The sequence below is a fragment of the Trichoderma reesei genome, assembly GCF_000167675.1.
Source record: "Trichoderma reesei QM6a unplaced genomic scaffold TRIREscaffold_11, whole genome shotgun sequence".
Lineage (NCBI taxonomy): Eukaryota > Fungi > Ascomycota > Sordariomycetes > Hypocreales > Hypocreaceae > Trichoderma > Trichoderma reesei.
Window position 1 is genome coordinate 914,308 of NW_006711158.1, and position 14,251 is coordinate 928,558.

General features: G+C 56.1%; 4 protein-coding genes across 4 annotated transcripts; 3 read left to right on the top strand and 1 right to left on the bottom strand.

The window, feature by feature from the left end:
- Positions 1 to 293: 293 nt before the first annotated feature.
- Positions 294 to 2,920, top strand: TRIREDRAFT_63159 (uncharacterized protein; the record flags this gene model as incomplete). The annotated part of the gene is made up of 3 exons (XM_006965981.1): positions 294 to 636; positions 711 to 2,609; positions 2,661 to 2,920. 3 exons carry the CDS (start codon positions 294 to 296, stop codon positions 2,918 to 2,920), a joined length of 2,502 nt encoding a protein of 833 aa, XP_006966043.1.
- A 4,085-nt stretch (positions 2,921 to 7,005) lies between these two features.
- TRIREDRAFT_31798 (uncharacterized protein) lies at positions 7,006 to 7,983 on the top strand (the record flags this gene model as incomplete). Its single annotated transcript, XM_006965872.1, has 2 exons — positions 7,006 to 7,634; positions 7,917 to 7,983. Coding segments are annotated over 2 exons (696 nt in total), but the record flags the coding sequence as incomplete, so codon positions are not given.
- A 645-nt stretch (positions 7,984 to 8,628) lies between these two features.
- On the bottom strand, positions 8,629 to 11,467 carry TRIREDRAFT_63047 (uncharacterized protein; the record flags this gene model as incomplete). Its single annotated transcript, XM_006966106.1, has 4 exons — positions 8,629 to 8,846; positions 8,946 to 9,738; positions 9,799 to 11,168; positions 11,236 to 11,467. The coding sequence occupies 4 exons, from the start codon at positions 11,465 to 11,467 to the stop codon at positions 8,629 to 8,631; spliced, it is 2,613 nt and encodes an 870-aa protein (XP_006966168.1).
- An 820-nt stretch (positions 11,468 to 12,287) lies between these two features.
- Positions 12,288 to 13,743, top strand: TRIREDRAFT_78811 (uncharacterized protein; the record flags this gene model as incomplete). The annotated part of the gene is made up of 2 exons (XM_006965982.1): positions 12,288 to 12,491; positions 12,623 to 13,743. Exons 1-2 carry the CDS (start codon positions 12,458 to 12,460, stop codon positions 13,741 to 13,743), a joined length of 1,155 nt encoding a protein of 384 aa, XP_006966044.1. The 5' UTR covers positions 12,288 to 12,457.
- Between the last annotated feature and the right edge of the window lie 508 nt (positions 13,744 to 14,251).

Below are 14,251 nucleotides of genomic sequence, written 5' to 3' on the forward strand. Positions count from 1 at the left end.
AGGCGACTTCACCGCAGCGGCCGATTCACGCGCCTGGACGACGCCAGTTGCGGACACAGAACGCCAAACACGAGACAAAGTCGGCGGCTTTTCCTCTCTCGAGAGTGCTCTGGGCGCGTGGGAGCTCTCTGCGTCTCATCTTTGCCTCTGGATTGCCGCCCCTCTGAGGCCCAGCTTGGGGGAAGCTCTTCCTCGCGCGCAACCGAACAGCAGCCCTCGACTCTTCGATGCACCCTCGCAGCTGAACCTCGCGTGCCGTAATGGGCTCGAACATTGGCAACGGCATTGGCGGAATGGATCTCAACAGCGCGCTGCAGGGCAATGGCCCCAACCAGCCCCAGGCCACGGAATATACGCTGCAGGGTGTGATGCGCTTCCTGCAGACCGAGTGGCACCGACATGAGCGCGACCGAAATGCCTGGGAGATTGAGAAGCAGGAGATGAAGGGCAGGATAGCCAACCTTGAGGGCCAGGCGAGGAGGGCAGACGCCACGCAGAAGGCGCTGAAGAAATACGTATCGATCCTCGAGCGCAAGATCAAGGACCAGGCCGCGCAGCTCAAGGGCGCCGATGCGGCAGAGGCTGAGGAGGCTGCCAAGAATGATCGCGCCGCGAGGATTCAGGAGAAGCTGCGATGTAGGATGCCCCTTCTATGCCCCTTTCCCTCATGGCGATATGAGGTTCGGAATCTAGTAGTTGCTGACACGCAGTACCAGCCTCGTCCGAGAGCCAAGCAGTGCCGGGCGTCGAGGGCGTCCAAGTCGAGAGGACCGACGACGAGACGCAGCGAACGGAGCTCAAGACGTTCCTGGACCAGTGCCAGTCTGAGTTCATGTATCTCATGATCACCCCTGCGAATCCTCTGCCGCCGCGCGAGTCACCACCTCTGCCGATGCTGGAAGACCTACGAGACGCCGAGGCCTTTGGCATGCCGGGCGCGCCGCTCATGGAACGGCAGTACCAGCTTCCCATGCGACAGGGACCCAATCACATGCAGGATATGAACTCAAGACAGCACCAAGGCCCAAACTCTCTACCACCGATGCAGCAGCAGCAGCAGCAACAGCAGCACAAGTTTGCCCCAAACGCTTCCGAAATGCAGTCCCAAATGGGACGCTCCGTGAATGACCATCAGCAGTCGTCTCTGTTTCACAGCTCAAACGAGTGGCAGCAGCAGCAACAACAACAGCAACAGCAACAGCAGCAGCCTATCTCAGTCACAACGCGCCCTGTGGAAGACGGTATGCCGCGACCCAATCACTCAAACGACACGATGGGCGGGTTGGAAGAGTCTGTCGAGCTGGGAGAGAAGCCGCCTGCTGCTCCCGATCCCGAGGGCTGGGAGTTTCCAGACGGCTCGTTCCCGGAAACATCTGGCCAACCGCAGTCTCAGTCTACATCCTACCGATCCGACACCGACGCCTTTCCCAACGCCGACTACCTATCAAAGTCCCCCAGCCGGGGTCCGGGGACTCATCGACGGAAGAGTTCCATGTCCAAGAGGCGCGGCAGTGACCACGACTTGGGCGCGGTTCAGAAGGTTGACAGCGCCAGCTTCAAGCTACGATTCGGGCTGAGGGGACACCTCGACACCATCCGAACCGTCATTTTCTCGGGTGGCGGCAGCCCTGGCGAGCCTGAGATTTGCACAGCCGGCGATGACGGCATGATCAAGCGATTCCATATTCCACGGTTGGACGGCAACGTTGCCGCTTCCAACAACGCGGCCTCCGACTTGGACGTTACCGCAAACTTTACCCACCGCGGCCACAACGGGGCTGTCTTGTCGCTTGCGGCGTGGTCTCCGGCCCCGAACTTTTCCACCGGAGGCCGCGCTCAGGGCGACGGCTGGATCTTTTCTGGCGGCCAGGACTCCACTGTTCGAGTCTGGGAACGCGGCAGGGTCGACCCCAAGGGGACGCTGGAGGGACATACGGATGCTGTGTGGGCGCTCTGCGTCCTGCCCACGACACTGGGATCGGTCTTCGGCAGCTCTAGCAACTACGGAACCCCTGACCGGATACTGCTCGTCTCTGGCGCGGCAGATGGCACCGTTCGGCTCTGGTCCGTCAGCGCACCTCCCCAGCTGACCTCACCGCAGCCCAGACCTCAGCCCCCCTCGGGACGTGGAGGGCGGACACGCGGTAACTCCATGAGCTCCGGCAGCGGCTTCTCCAACACCCCCCAGCCTACCGTGGCTTCCAACTCGCCCTTTAACCACACGCTTGTGCATGTGATATCTAGGCAAGATGGCTCCAAGGCCAGCCCCACATGCATCACGCCCCTCGGAAGCTCAGGAGAGACGTTTGTGGTCTCCTACTCGGATGCGGCCGTGCTAGTGTACGATACAAAGACGGGTGAGCAGATTGGCAGCATGGACAGCTTAGAGACGTACGACGGCACGATCAAGACGAGCGTCAACGCGGTCGTGGCGACTACAATCGGCCTGGACCAGGGCAACCAGCATCACGGCATCAATATCGGCGGAGAGGAGGATCCCGCCATGGGAGGACCGACGGGCGGACGGTCAATGGCTGGCTCCGGCGTTGAGGGCACGATCATCACTGGCCACGAGGATCGCTTTGTACGATTCTTTGATGCCAACAGCGGTATGTTGATATCAAAGCACACAAACAAGGAAGAAAACTGACATCTCCCAGGCCAATGTACATACAACATGCTGGCTCACCCCGACGCCATTTCTAGCCTGTCGCTCAGCCCAGATGGGCGCGAGCTGGTGAGCGCCGGCCACGACGCGTCCCTCAGGTTCTGGAGCCTGGAGAAGAGGACCTGTATCCAAGAGATTACGAGCCACCGGGTGATGCGTGGCGAGGGCATCTGCACATGCGTATGGAGTCAGGACGGCAAGTGGGTGGTGAGCGGAGGCGGCGACGGCATTGTCAAGGTGTTTGCGCGATAGTGATGGTTCATATACAATGGGTCTCTTGTTGAGAGCTCGTCATTTCTAATCGTCATGAGCGGGTGGTGATGTGGACGATGAATAGAATGATGGAACTTTGGCTGGCGGAATGAGATATGTTTCTGGGAGAAGCATGTGGCTTTTTTGTTCATTTCTTGGTTTCTGTTCTCTTTTTTCTGACAGTGTATAAATTGTAGCGTGTACATGTGTTGAAGAGAATGGCTACTCGTCGATACCCGACAACATGATTCGTGTGTCTTTCCTGTGAATCTGTCATTCGGGTTTCATGGTGAGGTGTTGTGTTGACGTTGATGGAATCTTTTGCTATTGATGCATGTCTGGCGGCTTGCGAAGCCACCTACAGATGATTGCGTGAAGGAAACAATGTGAGGAAGGGGAAAGATAAAAGATGGCGGTGGAGCAAAAGAGGTACGCATCTAGCCTTATGAATAGAAATAGGTGACTGCTCTTCAACAAGATCCGCTACAACAGGCGCGCAACGCCTGAAATCTTCCGTAGTATAGTGGTCAGTATGCAAGCTTGTCACGCTTGAGACCCGGGTTCAATTCCCGGCGGGAGAGATCCGCCAAGCCTCCAAGAGGTTGATTTTTTTGCACTTTTTTCTCCGTCATGTTAATTACCAGATACTTGCATCCTGCGAATGAAATCTCTCTCCCTTTTTTCTCTTTTTTTTTCTTTCTTTTTTGATCTTCATCGTTCTCTTATAGGGCGATGGAAGAATGCTATTCACTGCCCCCGTTGTTTCGTCTCCTCGTGCTGCTGAAAGCAACACCAAGCCGCATCGGGGTACGAATGAATTGCCGGGCTGATCGGCAATTTTGTTCCGACGTGCTGGCGTAGGCGCTGCGGCTTGGGGGGTAGTACATAGTGAAAAGGTCGGGTGGATGCGTGGATGCTTTTTCCGGGAAATACGGCATGGCTAAAGGGCGTCTAAGAGGCGGCCGCGTGCCGGGTTAGAGATGGTAATTGCGCGTCCAACGTCCAGGTCTGGTGGAGGAGGCAAGTTCTAGAATCTCTACGGAGTATTCTCGACAGGGCCCTTTGTGGGTTTTGGATAATGGGAATGGGTTGATATCGTTATGATGCTTGTCGGAGGAGGCAACTATAGTAGATATCAGATATGGAGGAGAACTGGTATGGAGATGCCTTGGGAGGGGGGGTTGTGTCCCTGTGTGACATGGGCAGCGAAATCCATAACGATACTACTACTACCTAGTAGTACTTGTACGTGCGTTGGTTGAAGATTTGCTTTCATGGCGAGTTGGCTGCATGGATTCGTCATCTGGAGAGCCGAGACGGCAGAGCAGACCAGGGAGCTCCCCTGTTGCTGTTGCTTTTTGTTCTCGTGTTGTTGTTGTAACGCAAGTCAAGGTGTAAGTACCTAGGTAGTGTGACGGGATCGGGATCGCCTCAACCAGTTGGCACTTGTCCTACAGGCAAAAAGTAAGGAAAGGTATTAGACTACTACTCGCAGCATGTCTTTTCGCGTACGGATATGTGTGTCTCGTGTGCCCGTTTCTCTTTGTTCAAGGCGCCAGACGAGGATTTAGAGGACAAAAGGGGAAATGATGTGCCTAATATGCCCAGAGCCTTGTTCCTTTTGTCGGTCATCCTTCGAGAGGCTTTTCAACGAATGAGCTTTGGGTCAAGGGGGGGGGCAAGGGGGGTTAAGGCATGTACATATTACGGGTAAATGTACCTACCTGTAGAGGCAAACGTCGGGGAGGTTTGAAGAACCTGGAAGACAGACAAAATGCGACCGAAAGATGATAGATTGTCTCTGCTACTTGAGTTGTCGCGGGATGTGTCAAGTGGTGCCAGGTAGAGGCTACGACGGCCAATTGATTGGACGGCAGACAAGCGGCTGGAGGATTTGGGGGGGGGGGGGGGGAATCAGGTATAGCGGCTTTTGTGTGTGTGTGGCTTTGCAGGCGATGACGCAGGGGGTTGTTGCATTGATGGCGAGGAAATCATTTGCAGAGAGGGAAAAGGAAAACGCACACGACTGGTTGCCGGGAGGGGATTAGCGCGGGGATGGGCTTGGCTTGGCTTGGTCTTGGGCGTTTCTGGGAAATTGCGCTGAGACGGGAGATGATAATATTATACTAGTAATACAGAGGACGGAAATAGGAGAAAATAATGATACTTGAGGATTATCATTGCGCTGGAAGGAGTAGCTGAATACAGTATTATTATATGGAGGCCGATGCTGAGAGGAAACGGGTGTTTTTGCGTATCCGAGTAGGTAAAAGATAGGGAGCAAGGGGATTGAGCATCGACGCTGAATCTGGTCGTCTCTCCGGATTTTACTGTTCTTTTTTTGACGCATCTCCAGCTCCACCGCATTGACCCTCGTCCAGGCTGTCCGGGTTTCAACGATACTACTAATCTGGCCCGTCCGCGCATCATTAGCGTGCTGATTCCACTCTGCCCATAGACACGCAGAACAAGGGCGAATAATAGGCACGAGAAGATGGTACATACCTGTTTGACGGATCAGTTGTTGGTGGTGGTAGCGGTACTCCGTAGTTGGTGGTTCGCTACAGTCGGTTGCGGCCAATCTGTGTTGCCTTGTCTGCCGCAGTAGTGTCATGTTACTGTACTCGTACATGTAGGTAGGCAAGGTACTATAGGTGGGTAGGATTCTGCAATGAAATTGAACGGAGCAAAAGAGAGGGTGTGGGACAGGGACGAAGCTCGCTGTAGCCGCTTGGCCGCCGTCATACTGCTGTCAGCCACGTAACGAGGCGAATGTCGGGATGACTGGAGATGTTGATCAAATAAGACGAGGCGATGGAAAAGTAGACAAGTTTCAAAAGCGGTTTATCAATCTTGGGTTATCCTACCTACCTTACCTATCTATACCGTACATATCCAGACAGTTGCCCGCTCCAAGCACTGGGGGGAGAGAGAGAGAGAGAGAGAGAGCATCTGTCAGAGACCCAAAGACCCGGTAGCACCACCACTCGTCTTTCTCATCGTCCTCTATTTTTTTTCTCCCTCTCGCCTGTTTGTGAATCCTGCTTCGTTTCATCCCAGCTTGAGGCCCCTCCGTCAGAGCGTCATTTGCCTTGCTGCAGCCCGCCCAACAGCAGCGAACCCGCAAATCCGCAAACAGCACCACCTGCAAACCGCACCCGCACCCGCAACTGCAACTGCAACTGCACCTGCAACTACAACTTGCAGCAGCTCCGGGAGCCTCCGACTGCAATCAACGCGCAAACGGTCTGGTGGAAAAGTACTTGCCTTACCTTTCCTGCTAATACTATCGGCATACAGTTCCGTTCCTTGTCGACCTGGGAGGAACACGCACGCACGCACCACCACCCCCCCCAAAAAAAGAGCCCACGGCTACCCACCCTCGCATCCTTGCTCCTTTTCCCCCATATTCTCATTCTCAACCTTGGCTCCTCCTCCTCCTCCTCGTCTCTCCCCTGTCCCCTTTTTTTTTTGTCTTCCTAATCATACATAGCATCTGCCTGCTTCTTAATACCTCTTCCATTTCATTTCCTAGGACTCCCCTCCTTTCTGTGTCGCTTGTACCTCTCGTTCCTCTTCCTACCTACCTACCTACCTTTGGTTTCGCCTGGTTGGTTACTCCATTCGTTTGTTGTCTCGGACTCCATACACTCGCTTGGAGCTGAGCTGCTACTCTTCGAAACGAGCCTGGGCGATCTACATACAAAGAATACCTAGCACTACTAGTACTGCTATTTTCTGGACACAGGGACCCCTTGGATCTGCTCGACGGGGCCGATAAGCTCCATCGACGCCTTGTCCATCTCTCCGGGACTGTGTCCATCTGGCGATTCCACCGATCAGGGGGTTCACAGATCTCACGAGCTCACCACTTCGTCCCTCCTCGTCCCTGTGGGATCGCGGCTCTCTCGCCCACCTCCCACATCTTGGTTTCCTACACTCTCACAGCTCGCCCGTCCGCCACCATGATAGCCTCCTCCTGGACGTCGCTCCTCCTCCTGGCCGCCAGCGCCCTCTCGGCTCCCGCCGCCGTCGTCGCCTCGCCCACGTCGCGCTTCCCCCGCGCCGACAAGCCCAAGACGCCAAAGTACTTCAACGAGCCCGGCGGCAGCCTCGCGCTGGGCCACTACGACAAGCGCTACTTCAAGGCCGAGATCCCCTACGGCGAGCACCGCGACGTGCTGCGCCAGCTGATCCGCAGCTACCTGACGACGCTGCACGAGCACGGCGTCGAGACGTGGCTGGCCCACGGCACCCTGCTGGGCTGGTGGTGGAACGGCCAGATCATGCCGTGGGACTACGACCTCGACGTTCAGGTCTCCAACGCCACCATGACCTGGCTGGGCGACAACCTCAACCGCACCGAGCACACGCACGTCGTCGACGCCGACACGGGCGCCTCCCGCACGTACCTGCTCGACGTCAACCCGCACCACGTCGACATTGACCGCGGCGACGGCATGAACATCATCGACGCCCGCTGGATCGACACCTCCAACGGCATGTTCATCGACATCACCGGCGTGCGCGAGCGCGAGGCCGACCGCCCGGGCATCTGGAGCTGCAAGAACAAGCACCGCTACGCCAGCCAGGACCTCTGGCCCATGCGCGTCACCGAGTTCGAGGGCGTCAAGGCCCGCATCCCCTACAACTTTGAGGAGATTTTGCGCGCCGAGTACGGCGACAAGAGCCTCGTCGTGGAGGAGTTTCAGGGGTAAGTCGTTTTTTGCTGCCGTCTGTTCCGTCTTGGCGATGGTAATGGTGATGATGAGAGGAGGATGGTGGAGAGGAAGAACAAAAAGAAAGGGAAAAAGGTGGCTGTCATCGATATGCAAGGCTGGATGGCTTGGCATAAGCTCAGCCCCCCCGCGAAAACGCCTCCCTTGCGTTTTGACTTGCAGCCCCTCCTTCTCCCTTTCTCACATTACCCAAGACGTAATTCAAGAAACACTGGAATCGAAAATGAATCCTCGCTAACGCATGACACTCTAAACAGACACCGCTGGAATCGCGACATCAACGAATGGGTCAAGATGACGCCCGAGGAAATCAAAAAGAGCAAGGAAGCCGCCGAGCAGCGCAAAAAGGAAGAAGAGGCCGCAAAGCAAGAAAAGCACGACTAAAAAACACACAAAAACGCTTATACCCTTTTCCCCTTACCCATACTACCTTACCTTATATCTACTCCTCTTATGATATAATACCCCCCCTACATCTTTTTTTTTTTCTTTCTTTCTATTCCGGTATGATTTACCCATTGTATCCCCCTATACCATATTTCTTGCCTTGTTCGAATCTTGGTTCAAAAGGGATGGGAGCTACACATACAGTGCATTGCGGGCGTTTATTTGTCGTCGTCGGGGGGGCATCATAATGTCTATATCCTGCGTCGTTTGGATGATGACGCTTGGGGAAAGGTTGCCTTTGGGCTGTATATATAGTTGGATACCAAGTTGTTTAATGAGTCACGTCCATGGTGTTATGAAGAAATTGGCTTCATCTTGAGTGTTCATGTCAATACCATGGACTTGAGGAAACTCACATGTCGCATTCAAAGCAAGCAGCCACTTTATGCGTTTCATTCATTATACGACCTGGCAGTCCCCTTTCATGACCATCCATCACATCTCTCCATAGCAATGAAAACATGCGGCAAATCCTACTGGAATATGCTTAATATATGCCCCAACGCTTACCATCATATACGCTCAACTCGATTCCTCCATCCACCTCTTCCACCTCCTCGCATCAACACGCCCATGCCCATCCCCAACCCACCCTCTCCCACGACGCGCCCCCAAATCAACCAGCGGCACCAGACTCGGCCTCCCATGCGCGCACTGGAAAGGAAACGCACACCTCGCGAGCCGCCTCACGAGCCCCTCGCACTCCTCCGCCGAAAGAGCATCGTTGAACATGATGGCACCTGCACAAATCACCATCGTCAGCACGTTCTGATACGAGGAGAAAAGGGGTCACAGGAGATCAGTCAATAGGGGAGTGAGGAATCAAAACATACTTCGACAAGCCCTCGAATGCAACAGCTCCAGAATCCCCCTCGGACACCCGTGGAAATCCGCCATAGGTTGCGCATCACCGCCGCTGCGTGGCCGCGCAGGAATGATCCCCTCGTCATTGAGCCTCCAAACCTCCTTGCGCAAGAGTTCCACCAGCAGCCGTGGCTCGGTACGGCAGCGCTCCGATATGCTCGGGGGGAGAGCCGTCACCGTCACCAAACACCCATCCTGCGCGTCCCTCGAAAGCCTTGTTCGTCGCTGGATCCTGCACTGAATGCCCCATGCTTCGAGATGCTCTTGGTATCGCAGCAGCAGCTCCTGCTCCCGCTCCGAGACCTCAAAGATCAGTGGCTTTTCAAGAGCCTCGACGACTGCTCTGATGGCTCCGATAGAACTGTCGTGCGTAAAGTAGCCCGCCATGAGGTCCTCCAGACGACACCGCTCATCCGCGGCGTGCTGATCGAGCATCACAAGGGCGCACGAGCTGCTCGGCTCTCGTCCGTCCGTCACGTTGCGCAGGGGAAGTTTCAGCAGGATGAACTTCTTGTCAACCTGTGCGACGACTTCCGCCGCTGCCAGCGCCGATCGCGACACCCGGCCCTGCAAGCCGATGGACGCAGCCTCGAAGCGAACTGCTCCGCCGTCGTCGACGCAGCATCGATGCGAGCCGAGAGTGGTCACCGCATCACGCACTGGCGCCGGCGCGTCGTCGTTGATACGCGGCACGCAGGGCTGAGTCGGCTCAAAGACGGGGTTGTTCCACGACTTGAGGATGTTTTGCAGCCATTCGCTGGGCGGCTTCTTCTCAACCGCCTCATGCCTCGCACTCAGTCTCCCGCCCTGGAGATGTGAGCCGCCCACCCTCGGACGCTTCTTCTCCGCCCCTGTCCAGTCTTCTGCCGCTCTTTTTGGACGCTCGGCCAGTGTCAGGGAGGCCATCTCAGGCTCGCTCTGCGTACCGGCCTCGTCAAGTTTCCCACCCTTGATGCTTGGACTAAAGGAGTCGGAAAGGTCGAAAGGTTTGCGGAGCAGCTTCCCTCCCTCGCCAATCAGCCTGGCAGTCACAATGCTTTCTGAGCTACTTGATCCCGCTTCATGCTGCTGCTCCTTGGTCGGCTTTCGCTGAGTTCGAGGGCCAACCTTGACCCTACCCCAGCCGTCAAGAGGACTGTCAAGCAGAGACGATGCGGAGTCAAGTGGTAGAACCTGCGAGGACGAAGCTGCCGGAGACGCAGTCGGTGCGGGCTGCGACCCCTTGGGAGCCCGAGGTGTGCTCCGACGCGGCGCGGTCGAAAACAACGACTTGTCTGATGATGATTGAATCCTTTGCGGGTGCAGGTGGTATTTCTTTAAGAAGCTGTAGATGACTGCTCTCAATACGCTCGTGATTCTCTCGAGGTCTCCCTGCGATTGAGGTGACATGTCATCCACGTCGAAGACATCCTCGGCCCCTTTTAGAGTGATTCGAAGATAGAACATGGGCCATCGCTCAACACCTCTGCTCTTCTTTTGGGGAATCGTATCCGACTCGTCACCGAGGATGCTCTCGTGTTGCTCAAGACCAAAACGTGAAGCTTTAAACATCTTGTTCACTTCTTCATACAACACATTGCTTCCATACTCGTTCGAGACTGGCAGTATCCCCACGCTCATAAACTGAGATCGGCGCGTGGCAACAGGCTGTAGCGAGATGCACCCCTTGATCGTGACGTGGCCGGCGGTTGCTGACACCGGCACCCACGATTCCACGTCACCCGAGTCCGCCAGCGATGCTTGGGTAAAGAGCCGCAACGCCCGGGAGACCATGTTTGCATTATCCGGCGGCTTCAGGCGTAGCTCGCGCTGTCCCTTGGCTTCACGCAAGGACACGGAGACCCCAGAGGGCCATGATACGAGCAGGCCGACCACATCGTGGACGAGGCGCCCCCATTCCTTGTCAAGCCCAGGCCGGTCCGCAAAGAGCGTGGCACGATGCTTGACACGTACGGGAAGCGAACCGAACAAGTCGTTGACAGTGATTCGTGTGCCGTGGTCAAAAACATGGAACCGATCTCCGGCCAAAGATGGCGTCTGCCTCTTCAGCAGCTTGCCGTGGTGAATCGAGATGGAGTTGTGCGAGTTGTGGCGGTAATGATGGGACGTGACTGTCAGGAGACACAAAGAGGCCAGTGAAGCGAGAAATTTTCCCTGCTGGCCATGGAGCCCATGCTGCGGTGGGAATTTGGATGTATCTTTGACACGAGACGGACTCAAGTCAGTATCACCGGTCACGCAAAGACAGGGGGTTTTACACCGTACAGTAGGGTTTCCCAAGCCCTCCATCTTCTGAGAAATCACCAGGCACGATCCCCAGCCCGTTGTCTTCTACGACACAGTTGCCTCGGCCATACTCGACCACAATGTTGACTTTGGTGGCGCCAGCATCAAGCGAGTTCTTGACAAGGCCGCAGACGACGCCGTTGAGCGAAGTGATGGTCGACGAGGACCTGATTTTGCCAACGACATCCTCTGGCAGCGCCCTGATGGACATGGCACATGATGCTTCATGACACGTAGTCGAGACGAAGCCTGAAACTGGCCGGCGCAGCAGCAGCAGCAGCAGCAGCAGCAGCAGCAAATCTGGAGAAACGACCGGCGGCGACGAACTGGGAGCTGATCCCCCTTCGAGTATCGTGACGCAGGGCCGGGGGAGGGTTCAAGTAAGATGAGGCGCCACCATTCCGGGCATCGATCGCCGGGCTGAGTCAGGATCAACCAAAGACGTGCCGAGAAGAGCAGCTGAAACGCGGGGATGCGAGTTGTCAAACCAAAGTTCTGCACGATCTGGAAGAGGGTTCGAACGGAGAAGCCGTTGTCGATGGCGGCAAGCTGCAGCAGCGAGAGGCTCAAGGGCCAAGCCACAGCGAGCCAGCAGTTACCTTTGTATAGGTACCTAGACGAGAATGGCGTCGAGACCCTCGTTTGGCCCGATTTGGCAGCGGCATTTCGTCATCGTCAGCTGCTCTCCTTTCCTGTCCGGCCTCCTTCATGTGATTGCTGGGCCCATCACGTGACGGGCAATGGGATGCCGAAATTGATGCTCCAACCGTGATCCGACGCTATTGCCTCTTAGCGTTGCACCATCAGAACATTGAATGCTTGGATGCCCATTCTGGGTATCGAATTCTGTCGCGATCCGTCTTGTGCCTCTTGTCTCCCGCATGCCGTCCTGCTCGTCGCATCTATCTTCTCTCTGTGCAGCCTCGCTCCTGAGCCCCCAAATCAGCTGGACCACCGCCTCCCGCGTGCCGTAGCCTCGTCGACCCTCGTCTTTCGCCCGTGCAACTCCCATCTCTTTGATTCCATCCGCATCTGCATCCGCATCTGCATCCGCATCCGCATCTCCATTTCCGTCTCTTGTCTTCCATCTCTGCCCGACGCCGTTGCCGTTCCCCTTCTCTGTTGACTCTCGCGCCGACAACCAACACACCCGCCGTCCCCTGGAGCCGCACCCGCGGCATTCCACCTACTCTCGCCCTTGATGGCGACCACCGACCTGATTGCAGCGCCTCACGGTAATACCGTCTCCTTGCTCCTCGCCTCCCTATCCTCGCCTGAAGATGCCCCTTCGTGTCAGGATGCGTTTCCAGCCCAATCAGCGTTCCTCACGACTCTCCGCTGCATTTCAGAGCTGACAGCAGCGTAGATGGCCCAGTCCAACATCGGCGCAGGCCGTTCTCAACGTGGGTCAAGAAGCTCACCAACTTCAAGTCGTCCTCCGACGGCGAGCGCCAGAAGCGACACATACGGATAAGGCGCGGTCCCAAGCTCAATAACCCGTATCCGCAGTCCGGCCACGTCAGCCAAAGCCACCCCAACGGCCAGCAGAGCTCCTACTCCTTCGCTACCGGCCGTACCGACTGCAGCCTCTCGACGATAGATCCGCCAACCCGCTTCTCGGCCGATGGCTATGCACCACAGGCCTCCGACGGGAGGAGCTTGACCACGACCATCTCAACCGAGACCGAAACCGAAACCGACCCCCCTCGATCCGTCATTGCACCCAGTCGCGCGCCCAGCTCCGTGACGAGAACAAGCAGGACGATTGGCGAAGGTCACGAATCCAGACGAGGCGGCGATAGCACATTCTCCAGCCCTTCTCCATCGGTTAGGTCGCTCGCAACGACGCTGACTACGATCCAATCTCTTGCGCCCCATGGGCAGGCCCCGGTGGCGCCTACTCACAGCATCACCCAGTCGATCCAGTTCAGCCAGCCATTCCCGACGGCTTCGCCAGCGTCGGCCATACCGGCGCATCTCATGCCGTCAAACCATCTGACGACATATGCTTCGGCCACCGCCAACAACCTGCTCACGGACAATGCATCCATTCTGACTTTGGCGTCGTCGAGCAAGAGAGGGCGGCGTCGGTCGATGGATACCGATGCATCTGTCCGTGCCCTCGCGCCGTCGTCGCTCTGGGGCGGCAGCCGCGAGAGTCTACCCCTGAGTGTCCTCAGCGCCAACATCGACCCGTCCAGCATTGGGCCTACGTCCAGTCTTCACAACGCCTCCAGGATTGGCGCAGAGCGGAACAGCATATACTCGGCAACCGGCGTGGCCCCGGCGATTCCTAGCGAGCGCAACAGTCTCTATGCTAAGCAGGGCGACGGTGCAAGCGTTAGGAGTGGCCGCCTGGGGCACGGACGTCCCGATTCTATCAGCGGCAGCGTTGCACTCGCCAGCCCTCGAGAGGTACCTGATGAGCAAAGCCTTGGGCAAAGTACAGAGGAGAGCCAGCTAACATCCGCTTTCAAGGAGGACTAAACCTACAACATCCGCCACGAGCGGCCATCTTTTGTTACTCTTTGCAGTGACAGGCGTTTTTTGGGGGGGAGAAGGCCTTGTGTGTTTGTGTTTGATTAGAGCGGGCTCATAAATGTGGCTGGATTAGGGACGGTTTCTTTTGCCTTCTGTTTGGCTTCCTTTTCTTTGGCCCCTTACCTTTGCTACACTTTCTTTCCTTGTTTCTCTCCTTTTTTCTCTTTTTTTTTTGGCTCTATTATCTCTTTCTATTTCGAACCGGAGGGGTAGAGACCTGAAGATGCTACAAACGTGATACCCTTTAGCCTATGACAAATTGCAATTATCTCCTTCTTCTTTTCACGTTGGGGCTTGATGATGTGCGTTTGTGGTGATGGAGGTCGGACTATATGGTACAAGTGATGCGGCACCCAATAAGCAGATGACGTGAATGAAGAGGACGTATCCCACCCAATGATGGCAACAGTCATTGTCTACAGCTTTTACCTTACTCTACTTGGATCTACACAGT